We start from the raw sequence: 15021 nt of genomic DNA, 5'->3' as shown, positions 1-15021 counted from the left end.
AAGAGCTAAAAAGATACCTATTTAAGGTCCAAAAAATACTAATTCAAGGTCAAAAAATAACAAACAATAAGTATTAGATGGATATATTCCAGTCTAGAAAACAACGATTCTTCCGCCTTTGTCAGAAATATCGCTCATGGAATATGACGACAAAATAAGAGAAATGACAGTTACGCAAATAAAATATAAATATGAAAATAAAACTAAAGAACAAGAAGAAAGTATAGCAACATCAGATATGCTTGTAAATTTGAAAATTTTGCAACATTAAATGTGAAGTAGATAGATCAATTTTTCTTAACAGCTCAGAATGTCCCATGAGGCAAAATGAACTGTAATTTGATATAACGGTCATACTAACGTAAGAAAACGCTATTATGAAACGAATGTGAATCTATAATATAAAGGGCAGTTGTATGTATTTATATATCTATGTATGTACGACTAAAATGATCACCACAAAGTTTGTATTTTCTTGATCAGCATTGCCCTGAATTAATAATATCTACAATTTAGAATTAAATTACTCTTGAATCTACACTGGCGACCTGCTTGTTTTCGGTTAACCCGAAAAACTGTGGGCAATCTGACACTTAGCAAAGAGTCGGGAGGGCTTAACTAACTTACCCCATTAGCATTTTGCGTGTGGGGGGAGGGTGTAAATATTACAACTCCCCATCATTCGTCACTCTTGTGCATATTTTCATCTGTAAATAAAATCACATCAAAACGATTTGGGATCTGTTAAGTAGGTTGAACTCCATAAAGTGAACGTGGTATTTTAGTGAAAGTATCTAGCTAAGAGAAATCCAAAGTTTTATTATCTAAAAGAATAATACTCGACTCAGGCGCCCCGTCCCCCCTCCCGAAAAATCAAACAAGACTGCATGCCTAATTTGAATGGAAGTTTTTGCTATATATTTTTACACTAGCACAGGTTTCATCAGAGGAGAGGGTCTGTTTATCAGCCACTAACTAATGGAAAGTAACTTTGATTTCCTGAGTTATCTCTCTTACACTAACTCATTCCTCAAGCAGTCTATAAAAGTGTGTGTATGTGTGTTGTGTGTATGTGTGCATGTGTGTGTGTGTGGTTATAGGTCTGTGTGCAGGTGTGTTATGTGTGTAAGTGTAATTGTGTGCATGTGTGTGTGTCAAAAGAGAGAAATCGTCCAGGTGACAAGAAAGAACGGGATGAAAAGGGGAGAGGGAAAGAGAAGTAGATTGATAGAAGTTTTAATACGAATGTTACACATTTTCTCCGGGCAACGCCAAGTAGCCCTGTTAGTATCTCATGATCAATGCCACAGAAAGAACCAATTCTCTTGAGAATATTAATCTGGTTTGGTTACAGGACCGGGGGATACTTCTTGAAATGAACTCCATCTCGTAGAAGTGTTTGATCAGTAAAATAGCAATTATAACAGAAGGCAATTAGTTGCATTATTGTGAATAAATTTGCAAGTCCTATAGGCAATCAACTCATCGATAAGCATTTTTCGTTTTACAATTAACAAGAGTCACACCTGCATTATTCACCCACTTTGTCATTTAATTACAAGAAAATGAACATATAATTGTCATTGCACTAATACATTTCGGTGACAATAGTAGAAAACTTCTTGCACGTCTCAGTATACTATATCTACAAAGCCATCATTCACCTGTATATAAAGTACCGTTGTCACATCTGGTTTGGTGCATCAACCATTAATCTATCTCTATCGCACAGAATGCAAAAAAAAAAAAAAATATCTAATCTCTCCCTAGTCCTCACATTCTATGAGCGATGTTTCTAAAAAAATGATGGAAGAATTACTGCTTTCTAGGCCAAAATATATCCATTTAACACTGTTCTTTTTTCTTTTTCTTTTTTAATTACATTTTCACCCCAAAACAAGGCAAATTGCCACTTTGGTGTAGGGGATTACTATCAGGGGCAACAACTACTGGGGTACTATGTAGGGATTTGTGCAGCAAAATGTCGGTTCACGTTGTACTTGAACTTCTGCACGTCAGTACTGTTGGGGAAGCAGGGACCTGGAATGGAATTCCAAAGTCTAGCGGTTCTGGGGAAGAAACTATTGGAGTAGAAAGATCTTTTACATCTAGGGATCTCTACAGTGTGGGGAAGGGATTTAGCAGCCTGTCGGGTTTGTCGAGGGTGCTCACGTCGTGGGGGCACAAGTGATTGCAGTTCGTCAGAGCATTCACCACTAAAATACTTGTAGAAAAGGCAGAGGGATGCAACATTTCGTCAATGGAATAGAGGCTGAAGCTTAGATGCCAGTTCAGGGCCTATCAGGTTTGCAACTCTCTTTTGAATCTTGTCAAGGAGCGAGAGACTAGTAGCCGATGCACCAGCCCAAATGTGACAGCAATACTCAATACATGGGCGAATGGTGGCCTTATAGAGGTACAGGATACTTTTGGGTGTTAGTAGTTGTCTAGCACGGTAGAGAGAGATCACCTCTCTTGCAGCGGCCCTGGCAATGCCTTCAATGTAATTGTTCCAACTCATGTTTCCTGTGAACGTTAGGCCAAGGAGTTTGAAAGATGTACGCTCAGATAAAGAGTCGTTGGGCATTGCTATAGGTGGTAGAGAGGGTTTCTTGAATTTCTAGGTCAAAATATATCCATTTAACACTTGAATTTTTTTAATGGCCAAAGCATGTACTACTTTAGTAGTATTTTTTAGCTCCTTACATGCTTTGTCCATTAAAAAATAATTTCTAACCTCTCCCAAGTCCTCATATTCGATGAACGATATTTCTGCCAAAGGATGAAAAATTGCTGTTTTCTGGGTCAAAATCTATCCATTTAAGACTTGGTTAATTTTTATTGTGAAGTACTATTATTTTATCTCTTGTCATCATTATACCACGTAATCACGTTGACACACCGGTTCTCATCAGATCACCGGCGTTAAGTAACAATGAGCCTGGCCAGTACCAAATGTGTTACCATTTGGGACTTCCAGGTGCTGTATGTGCTGTCCGCTTATCTCGGCATCGTTTCCAGTCGCCCTGGACCTCTCCTTGCCACTGGACCCAAGCAATGCCGAACTAGGAGAAGTGTGCTTGATGATTGCGCAATCTTTGCCATACAATTACACGTGCAGGTGCCCCTGCAAGGGGTATCCTTTGTCTCTCGAGACTGAACAGAGGCATCGGAATGTCATCAAGTGGATTTATGCTTTGTCTAGAGCGATTTTCATTAAAAAAGAATTTAAAACCTCACAGATACTGCTCTATGTGCTAAGCTCCAGCCTCTGTTGCATCATAGCAGAGTTGCACCCCTGTGTTTGTTTTATAAGTACTTCCATTTATGCTTCCTCGTATAAATACCCCCGATCCACTACTGACAAAAAAAAACATACCCATTTACTGTAGAGGTCCGAGATCTTCTCCTTTGATAGCCTTTTCTCTTGAATTGTTTACCTTTGAATTCCCTTCCTGATTCCTGTTTCCCTATCAGTATCAATATGCAGAAATTTAAATGTAATTTAAACATCATGCTCCCCAATTCTCAATCCAATTTGACTCCCTCTGCAAATCTACTTCAGTGGCAATTTGAGCTGAATAAACGTTTGCTTTTTAGAATGATGATTAACTGTTTGTCCATCGTTGTCGATGAAGACCCCAAACATCAATGTTTTGTGACAAGAGTTACGCAATCTGAAATCACACCTTTCTTGAGTCTGCACTGTTTAATTCCAGTGTCAAGTAGAAATTCAGGACAGCTGGAAACAATGCTAACATAAGCAGAAAACACATACAGCCACTGCTATTTCAAAACGGTCACCCATCTGGTATTGGCCAGGCTCATTATTGCTTTGCTTCGGTGATCTGACAAGAATTGGTGCGTCAACATAATAATACCATATATTAAAAAGATGACAAGGTACAAATGAATCATAAAAAAATTGATTTTCTTTAAAATACGAGATGTTAACAAAAAAGCATCAGAAATGAATCTCAGATATGCGTTGTGTGAGTTGAAATGATATGGAAATGATAGAATGGACGTATAATGTGAGTGGCAAAGGCATATGCTTAAATCTGATGACCTCAGAGGAAGTGAAATCTGGACAATATAGGGAGATATGTTAAGAGCAGATTTTGTACGTTTGATCATATTGAATGAATAAATGTAAAAATTGGAATAGCAAGAGAAGGTAAAGAAAAACACGTGGTGAAGTGATAAGGAAAATGTTTGAGGATAAGAAAAGACCTGACGAGAGGTAGGTTAGTTTAGAAGTCAATTTCTTAAAACCGTTAAATACATGCCCGTATAATAATAAACGTTACATTCAACATAATATCTATATATATAAAAGCGAAAATGTGTGTGTGTTTGTGTGTGTTTGTATGTCTCGCAAAAAACTTTTGACAGAGGCGACAGATTTTCACGAGATTAGTATCATTTTGAAGCTCGACGTCTTGAACAATAAATATCGAACAGTTGTCTAAAAACATTAATTCCTTCACCCTACACTGGCCAGTTTTGTACAGGGACGAGGTAGCAAAAAACTCATTCCCTCATGACAAAATAGTTTTTACGCATGCGCAAATGGCGTCTGAACTTGAATTAGTTTAAAATATTAAAAAACTCGACCCACTTTTGCCAACGTCCTCTTAGCTCAGTTGATTAAAGCGCAGCGTCATTATCTTAAGGTTATAAGTTCAAATCGTGATGTGAGATGTCTTTTTTCGATTTTTTAAAGTTAATATTGAAACAGGACCATTCATACCATTTTTTCACGTTCGTTGTTTTTTTTTTTTGGTTTTATTTTTCAGATTTTTTTAAAGAAGTTTTAACATCGTTCGTTTTGCATCACGTTCGTTTTTTTTTCATCACATTCGCGTTTTCTTTTTTTGTTTCTGTTTTTCCGATTTTAAGAAATGTCCACATCGTTCGTTTGCATTATGTTCGTATTTTTTTGCGATTTTTTAAGAAGTTTTAACATTGTTTTTTCTTTATATAATATTTGAACAGAGTTATTACTTCACTTATTCTTTTGTTTTGATTTACCCTCCCCCAACACACACACCTCTAAATACCCGGGCAACGCAGGTTACCCCCGTTAGTCTATATATATAAAAGCGAAAATGTGTGTGTGCGTGTGTGTCTGTGTGTAGGTGTCTCGCAAAAAACTTTCGACAGAGGCCATGGATTTTCGCCAGATAGGTACCATTTTCAAGCTCGAACCTTCGGCCGACAAATATCGAAAAAATGGCCAAAAACATTCATTCCTTCACCCTTCACTGGACCCTTTTCTATATGGGGTGTAGAAAAAAAAATCGTTCCTTCATTTTCCCTTTCTACTACTACTGCGACGATGACGTCATGTTTGACCTAGAAAACGTTGATGTTAGTTTAATTTGCTGGTTTTTTAAACGTTTCATTTTGTCAGTTCTCAGTTGTTTGTCTCTTTGGCATCGGTGTAACGTGTTAGACTTGTTTTTCGACTTAGCCTCGAGGCTTCGGATTCAAGCCTACCTCCCTACCAAAACTTTTTTTTTCTTTTACACCTCTAAACACCCGGGTAATGTTTTTTTTATTATTTAAACAGGGTTATTACTTCTCTTATTCTTTAGTTTACCCCCCGCTACACACACACATCGTTGTTATCTTTTGCAGATTCGATCCGACAGTGTTATTTATAGCATTTTTTCTGCTTTTCGCTGTTTTTTTGTTTTTGTTTTTTCGCTGTTTTCTTTGTTTTGGTTTTTCCGATTTTTTTTAACATCGTTTTTTTATAATATTTAAACAGAGTTATTACTTAACCCCCTACACACACCTACAAATACCCCGCCAACACCGGCTACCCCCGCTAGTATATATATATATATATATATATATATATATATATATATATATATATATATACATATATATACACATATATATACATATATATGTCACACAGATACACTCACAGGCACGTTCACTTTTATAGATATATAGATATATTGATTTAGAAAAATTAATAATTTGATATATATATATATATATATATATATATATATATATATATATTTATTAATCCGCTTGGCTTCTATTTTTTCCTATACATAAAACAATTCCTATGCATATAAATAAATGTAATCTATCATCTGAAAAATGAAATTTTTTAATAGTGTTTCTTATTTTACAATTGCATTGAAATTGCATTTCAAACGAACAGGGAAAAAAGGCTATTAATTATTTAGTTCATTTACTTATATAAAAATATTCAATTCCCCGTTATATGTAACACGAATAAACAAGTAATAGTTTTTTTTAATAATGTTTTTTTTTAAATATTGTTTTTGTTTTTTAATATAAGTTATCTGTGTCGGTTGTTATAAATATTAGTAATCATTCTTATTTTATAATATGTAATTATTGGAAACGTATTGTTTTGATTATGAGTTGTGGCCCATTTGGCTATCTTCCGTAAAGTATTATTTTTTCCTGCATATTTTTTATGTGTCCAACTAAAACTAGAAATTGGCAGAACGGTTTCGATATTCATCTACACAAAAATGAAAAGTTGAGATAAATATTTGGTTGCGTACTATCCTAGTTTACAATAATTGTGTTAGTATAGAGTTTAATGATGATTAATATTATAAACATCTGTATATTAATAACAAATATTAACATTTAAACAGTATTATTTTTATTTTCATTAGATGTTAATAATAAAAATGCTGTTTACGAGGGGGGGGGCAATAAGTAATACCCCTGACACATTTCCAGTTGTCTGATCTAGCTGAAATTTTTTATGTGCAATTATTTATATCTCTACGGGTTATGCAGCAAATTACTCCTCTGAACTAATTGTGGTTTCTGTTTTACAGGTGTTTGAACTGAGTCAGGTGTGAAATGGAGCCTGTTGAATGTCGAGCAGTGATCCGGTTTTTGTATTTGAAAGTACGCACACCACAGGAGACTTTTGATGAAATGAAAGAAACTTATAGTAATAATGCCCCATCATATGATCTTGTAAAACGCTGGCATCGTGAATTCAAACATGTCCGGAAGTCTGTGGAAACAGCTTTCAGACCTGTTCGCCCCCCTTCTGCCATTGATGAGGCAAGATGAGGTTGTCATTTTGGAAGATCGGCGCATTACTATTCGCCAAATAGCCCAAGATGTCAAGATTAGTACAGGGTCTGTGGAAACTATCATTCATGACCATTTGCATATGCATAAAGTGTCTGCCAGATTCCCAGGTTGCTCACACCATTCCAGAAGCGAGAACGCATCGAGTGCTCGAGGATGAATTTGGAGATGTGCCAAGAAGATGGGTCAAAGTTTTTCAAAAGACTGATTACACAGGATGAAAGCTGGGTCCAGCACTATGATCCAATGACCAAATCCCAGTCAATGCAGTGGAAGTACTTGGACTTACCACCTCCAAAGAAGGCAAGGGTGCATCCCTCTGCTGACAAGGTCATGCTCACAGTCTTCTGGGACCAGGACGGAATAGTAATTTCCTGGCAAAGGGTACCACAATTACAGGAGCCTATTATGCTTCACTTTTGAGGAAATTAAGGAAAGCTATCAAAATCAAGAGACGGGGTAAGATCAGCAAAGGTACCCTCCTCCTGCAGGACAACGCTCCAGTCCACAACTCGCATGTCGCCAAATCAGAAGCACGGGCGTGTGGTTACGAAATCCTTCCCATCCTCACTACTCTCCTGACCTTGCACCCTCTGACTTTCACCTCTTTCCAGCCATGAAGTTGTTTTTGAAAGGAAAGCGTTTCCCAGATGATACAGCCTTGATTTCTGAAGTCACGTCGTGGTTGGAGGACCAACCTGGGGTGTTCTACAAAAACGGTATCCAGAGCTGCATCAAACGATGGGGGAAATGCATAACTCTGGGTGGTTCCTATGTAGAGCAAGTCTAATAACTGTGCCAAGTTTCGTTGTTCTTCTCCTATGGGAAGTGGGTCAGGGGCATTACTTATTGCACACCCCTCATTTTCCATCCATAGCCCTTGAGCCCCTTGAAGGGCATAGGCCATCTACAACTTTGTAGTTGCTTTTTGTAGTGAGGAGTTCTTTTTACAGAGTGAGGATGCTGGCCCCACACCCAATATTCCCAGAAGGTACATACAGCGTCTAGCCTTCCAAAATGGTCACTCATCTGGTACTGGCCAGGCTCAACGTTGCTTAGCTGCGGTGATCTGGCGAGAACAGGTGTGTCAACGTGATTGTGCCGTACATCTACTTATGTTACCGTGCTATTTTTAAAATCGTATTTTAAAGTTTAATCTGAGTTTAACGATATTTTTTTAGTCAAATTGTTAGGTGAAAGTATAACATAGTTACAAAAGTCCCTTCGCTCCACATGTTAAGAATGGCTTTCTAAATACTAACGTTATCATTTTAGCACGGCAAGATAAGTGTAAAAGTTCCAAATAAAAGGTATTTTTTTTTATATATTATAAAAAAACTAGCCGGTGTTAATGATATCAACTGAAAAGGTTGGTTGGTTGTTTTTGTGTTATGACATATCAACCCTTTTCATCTTATTTAATGCCGAATCCAAAGAAAATATTTTTTAATAGAATATATTTGTTGCCTTCAAGTCGGTTTCTATTTAACACATAGTAGGGGCCCTAACAGGTACTACCATTCCGGGTCAGAGTGGATCTGGGAGCACTTGCAATTAAAGGGTAGCTCCACACTCCCCAAAGCCCGCAAGCTGGGGCCTCACCATCGGATATAGTTTAAGGTCATATCCAAGACGACCAATGGAAAGGGAAAAAACGCAAGAAGAAAATCAAAATGGATGTGTTACTCGATAAACTTTTTATATATTTTTATGCAGAAATTTATGAATAAATAAACATTGTAATAAGAAAAAAAAAATGGATAAAAAATAATATGGAATAACCTTTCGTAAAACAAATAGATTTCTTTTTAACGAACTACACCGATGAGAGTTAACAAAATTAAATTAATTTTAACGTCTTCTCTGTTGACGAAAATTACGATACTGTTAATTAAAGGCCTCCGTACATTTTTTTTAAAGAGCAAAACTAAAGTTTACACTCATTCAATTCAAACAATCAAATCAAAATAAATATTTTAAGGCTGATGTCGGATTTCCTATTTTAACATTGCCATTAGTCATATATTCAATTATATTAATATATTTTTTTTAACATCGTAAAACTGTTATAAAAAATTCTATGTTTAAACGTCATATCGCGGATTATTGCAATTTAATATCATTTCAATTTTTTTAAAAATTCTGTTTTTTGTTGTAATTCAAGTAATTATATTATCGATAAAAGTACTACTGAGAATAGGCGTTGCATTTTTTAACATAATAATATTGATTTTATGTCCAGTTTTATTTACAACTTTAAGGTAAGTGAAATAAGGGGTTATTTAATTTTATTCAGCTTTAAAAATAGTTTCAATTTTTATGGGCCTAAATTTATTTTGTTTAGTTTTCGTAATATTAAATATGGGATGGGGAGAACCTAAAAAAATCCCGCCCCTCTCCCTATATTTAACGAAATGTAAGTTATTTTAAAAATGAATAAGTATCGAAAATTTCAGGAAAATCTGACCACTAGTTGATTTTTGCTAGAATTTTTTTTTAATCATGGGTATGTTTACGGTTTCAAAATGATCACTACATAGAAAGGTTGTTTTAAAGAGTCGATAATGTAAACACGATTTTAGTCTCACATTTTCATTATTTTCGTATGTTGTATTTCTTTTAAATATTAGCAGTTTATTTGATGCTTCTTCTTTTAAATGGTAAAAAAAAAGTTGATATTAAATTAAATTACAGTTACATCGTGTTACGAATAGGGAGGTTAAATCTGTGGCGAGAAAGAGAGAAAGAGAATGATTAGATAATGTCAAACAAACATTATAATCATATATAGACATGCATAGAAAAGTTTAAATATTTATGATACGAACCTAAATTCTGTAGTCTCTGTTGATAGCCTGTGTTAAAAAAATAAAAGTAAAACGTGTAAATTTAAAAACAAATAACTTTATGTTTTCAAAAACTACGTTACATAACAGTAATATTGTTTTAAACATCCACAAACTTCTGAAAAGTTTATTTCGTTGATGAAAGAGAAAAGTACATCCAAATCCAAAAAAGACAAATATTTTATGATGAGTGAGAGAGAGAAAGAGAAAAAGAGAAAGAGAGAGAGAGAGAGAGAGAGAAGGAAGGAAGATTGGATCATATGAGTGACACCACGATGATAGTTGATGATGGGCAACTTCTTTTCCAGTAGACAGTAACTTGTTACAAACCTGTTTTGTTGCATAGGGGTTATCTTAGAAAGGATGACGTATGTTATATTTGTTGTTGCTTGTTCATATTGGAGAAGACATAGACAGGGTATATATAAAGAGGGCGCATTTTTAATACAGAGACAGGGGCATTTTAATAGCTACATGCAATACACAATGAGAGGGGATTAGATATATATAGATTGACAGAAGAGAGATTGACATTTATACAGTTTGACAGTTCTGGGAGTGTTTCTATAAACATTATCTTTCTTTAGCACATATATTCTTGAGATGCTGATTCTCAGTCTTTTATCATAATGAAGGAACATTCATTATTTCTTGATACTGAGACGGAGGCACATTCTTAAGATGATAGAGACACATTCTTAGACGATTTTATATATAACGTTCTTATAATACAAATCACAATACCTTTGTAGAATGACATAGCACGAAGACGACAGTTACAAAAAATAATGATGATGTCCTTTTATTTCTTTGGCCGGTCAATGGTTCCGCATCAAGGAATTCAAAGTTTCTACATGATTTTAACGTCTACCTTCACTTCCAAGGCAGATGCCAGCTCTGTCTGACCCTCTGTCGACCCTGTCTCGGCACTGACTGGCCCTCTGACTGCTGACTCCTCTCCTAAAGCTCTAACTATATTGAGAACTTATCTCTTACTCATGACGTCATTGCATGAAATACCAACGTGTATATCGGTTCCTTGGCCTGACATGCCTCACATTGTCTAAAACATGCCCAAAACACGTATATCGACCACACATGCTTGCAAAGAAAATTCTCTTACCTCATTTCCGACTAATCTAGATAACCTCAATTTTAATTTCATTTCATTAACAAAATTGCATCATCAAATTCCTTTTTGAATAACATTACTAACAACGAATTCCTTTTCAATAACATATCTGTATTATTTATTTTAAACTTATGATCGGAATTCTTAATTCCAAACCTAGCTTCCCAGGTTCGAATTCTCAGACTATCCTATCTCATTTTTACTCACTTACAAGAACAGGCGACTGTTCCTTAATAGTTTTAATGGTGTTCCTAAGGAGCATTTTGCATAGTCTGAGAGGAGTTGGGCATGAATAAAAAGTGACAGTTTTGAACTTCGGCTCAGATGAATACTCGACTGAACTTCAATCTCTAGTTCCTCCTAGTAAGACATTCAGGGCAAGAGCTTGTCTTCTAGTCATAACTGCAAATGACTTTTCGGTACTTGGACAGTATAATCAAGACATTCATCAATGAAAATATCGAAAAAAAGGTTATATTGTACATATCAGTTTTGGACTGAAGATCTCTGAAAAAAGATTTCATTTAATTTGATCGAGTAGTTTTTTTATTTACAGCGGAAAAACATATTCTTATGAGATCGCGTTGAAGTCAGCCATTATGAAATTTGCTGAACACGCCATGGGGAGATAACTCCATGTAAAGCGCCGATACTCCCTCCCCATCTTTGATACTAGCTTTTCTTCCTAAAAATCGAACCTTTTACACGGTATCATAAAAAATTATTTTTTTGCTGTAAAAAAAAATCTGCTTGATGAAATTAAATGAAATTTTTTTTCGGAGCACTTCATTCCATAACGGATACGTGCAATATAACCTTTTTCGATATTTTCATTTTTTAATGTCGTGATTAAACTGTACAAGTACCGTCTTTTCTTTCTACTTCCTCACGGGTTTTAGACAAGAACTTACCATCTGTGGAACATATAGCTACACGTCAGCAGACTAAAATATGGTCGTCTTCAACTTCAATGTCATTCAACACATAATAGTTTGTTCATTCCTTTTATCATTTTTAATCCTCTTGTAATATTTTATATGAGCCATCTTATTGACACATTTCCTCAAGTGACTTTTAGCTTTTATGAGTTATAACGCATGAGTGAAAAATGAATTTACTAAAATCAACCTCTTTAGTATCCTTGGCCTGTTTCTTTTTTATTCTTTTGCCTTTTGGCTAGGAGTAAAGTGTATTATCTGTCCATATGTTACACATAGTCTTTTCAGTGAAGGAAAAGTCAACTTGTATTTTTCTTCCAAACCAGAGTCCCCTTTTGGAGGGGCTGATTTTCCTCCACATTAAAAATCGACCTTGTGTGTAACGCATCCCTCATGCGGAGACAAGTACGTTGGAGTTTCTTTATTGTTTATCTTGAAAAGATGTGCCCTTTTATTTTGTTGTTCAATTTTTTTATCATTTTGTTTTAGCCAGGGATGGGGCATCCAACTGGATGCTAGGCATTCAGCCGTTATTTCATACATTCCAACCGAGAGATCTTTTTAATATTCTAACTATACCTTCAAATCTAATTGTGTGTATCTCTCTTGAACTATGTTCACCGGGTATATTTGGCCTGTAGATTTTGAAATTCTTTTTCATGTGTCTGGTTGCTCTTATAATTACTGGAATTATGAGGATCTTCCTACGATTCCAGTTTCTTTTCATGTCGTATATAAGACCCTTGTATCTCGTTATATTTAAAGTGCTTATTAACATGTGTAAAGCTGTTATTTCTGAAATATCCGATGGCATCGTTTAAGTCCCTTTCATGTGACAAATATTGTTCTGTATTTTTTTTTTACACAACCAGAAGTTATTACAACTAAAAAAAAAATGCTGTTCGATTTGTGTCACTCAATACACTGCATGGACAGAAAGAAAATGTTTGAGGAAAGAGGAAGACATTATTAATGACTTTATCAATAAATTTTAAGAAATCGTTATATAATGGAATACAATAATTCTAGCATTCATTGGTGAATATATGTTATAATTACAAACCTCGCATGATCCATTTTCGGTCATAACCTGCAAAAAAAAAAAAGAAAATAATTTCCTATTAAACCCTTACCAAAATATATATATATATATATGTGTGTGTATGTATGTATGTATGTATGTATGTATGCCTGTATGTTATGTCAGGTCATGTCATATGCTACTGGTACCATGTAACCCAGTACTACCTGCCTCATGGTCGGGTCACCGGCGACTAAACTGGTTCCCCCACCAGACTTGTTTGGTGAGGAGGGCGGCTAGTCTCCCTGAACGATTAAAAACAAGACCTTCCAAAGGGCGAATGAACTCTTTTTCTGGGTCAACGGCCAACTAGCACCGTGTATATTTGTGTGTGTGTGTATATGTGTATTGGGGTAGAGAGGGCTCCCGTAAGCCGTGGTGAAGGCAACCTTTCAAGGAGAAGCAAATCTCTAATTTAAAAAACCATAGAGCGGAAGACCAGCACCCGCATTAAGCTGGTCTGCAGTTTAATTTGTTGCTGGCTATCTTGCTCTTGCTTGTTGCTGGATCTCAACATTTTGAACCGAGAGAGAGAGACTTAGCTGTCGTACAAAGCTAAGACTCTTTAACATCATATTTGTATAGATACTCCCTCAGACATTTGGGCTCATGGATTTTAAATGTCTGAGGGAGTGGCACTCGTCTGACAAGACGTTGCAATCATCATGCCTGTATGTATGTATATGAAGTGGATCAAGAAAGTATATAAGGGGATTCTTTCAATGGAGATTTTCAATACAATAAAAAGCTCGACATGCAGACTAAATGAAGATATAACAGGAAATGATATTGATAATAGAAAAATATATACTGATCCATATAAAGACGTTGCATCCTTATTTTGTTACCTAGCACCTCTCCTACTGGTGAGAAGCATTAGGCTTCGAAATGCCTGGTATAAAGAGCTTTGATAATCCCTAAACACTGTATTGCATTCCCTTGTTTCAAATTGATCAATAAATGTGTATGCATCAGTATATATTTTTCCATTATTAATATCATTTCCTATATATATATATAACTACTTAATTTACTCACATAAAATTAATATACGAAAGTATAGATTTATGTGTAAACTTTAAGTATTTACTTCAAAAGTGCTCAATACGTAGGTAGAGCTAGTTAGTAATTTATAAAATATATATGGCGATTAAGCTACACTGAATATTCTGCGTTTCATCCACTCTAGGACTCCTCAGACTTATGCGCGAACTCTGTGGTTGTTTATCGCTTTTATATATAAAAACGATAAACAACTAATTTTTATAAATTACTATATATATATATATATATATATATATATATATATATAGAGAGAGAGAGAGAGAGAGAGAGAGGGGATGATAAAATTGTTACCCTAGAAAAGGTAACATTATTATATTTCCGTGTGATGAAAATCAGTTTCCTATTTTTGTTGCAGACCATCTACTAGTTGGCCAGTTGTGGACAAATCCCAATAGCGATAGAAACCTTCTGTCATTCCGAAAATGACACGATGTTCAATTAGCAAGATCAGAGATGTGTTGATGTACTACTTATGCTCTTTATCAATCCAAGTCATGACAACAGGACCATTGCCAGTACCCTCAAAATGCATTACTGGATTGCCACGAATAACAGGGACATGCAAAGACTGATGAAAATGAAGTTTCTGGCCACGGTTATGGTCTTTGGTGTGGTTTCAAGTGAAGGTTACATCATGCTACCTCACCTCTTCGAAGTCAGCTTCAAAGTCAACACCAAAGTGTACCTGGATGTGCTGAAAAATGTGGTTACCCTTTGGTGCAATAAGGGGTCCGTTGGATGACTCTGGGTGTGGCAGCAGGACCTGACACTGGGTCGAAAAGTCCAAAGGCTTCAAAAGGAGTGCTACAACTTTGTACCCTTCTCTTACTGGTTCTCTCTCTCCTC

The 15021-nt window shown here is 35.6% G+C and overlaps 1 protein-coding gene across 8 annotated transcripts in view; it reads right to left on the bottom strand.

Moving 5' to 3' along the window:
• LOC145303489 (uncharacterized) overlaps positions 1–15021 on the bottom strand; it is a 731279-nt gene that overhangs the window by 156245 nt on the left and 560013 nt on the right. For all 8 annotated transcript variants that reach the window (XM_080144908.1, XM_080144909.1, XM_080144911.1 and 5 more), the window contains 2 exons: positions 13093–13119; positions 9942–9968 (listed from right to left, as the gene is read on the bottom strand). In XM_080144908.1, coding sequence (XP_080001034.1) covers positions 9942–9968; positions 13093–13119 — 54 coding nt within the window. The remainder of the gene's footprint in view (positions 1–9941; positions 9969–13092; positions 13120–15021) is intronic.

The sequence above is a fragment of the Euprymna scolopes genome, chromosome 19 (assembly GCF_053919585.1).
Source record: "Euprymna scolopes isolate OS-2025 chromosome 19, ASM5391958v1, whole genome shotgun sequence".
Lineage (NCBI taxonomy): Eukaryota > Metazoa > Mollusca > Cephalopoda > Sepiida > Sepiolidae > Euprymna > Euprymna scolopes.
Note: the sequence above shows the minus strand (reverse complement) of the source record. Positions and strands in the feature narration are given on the sequence as shown.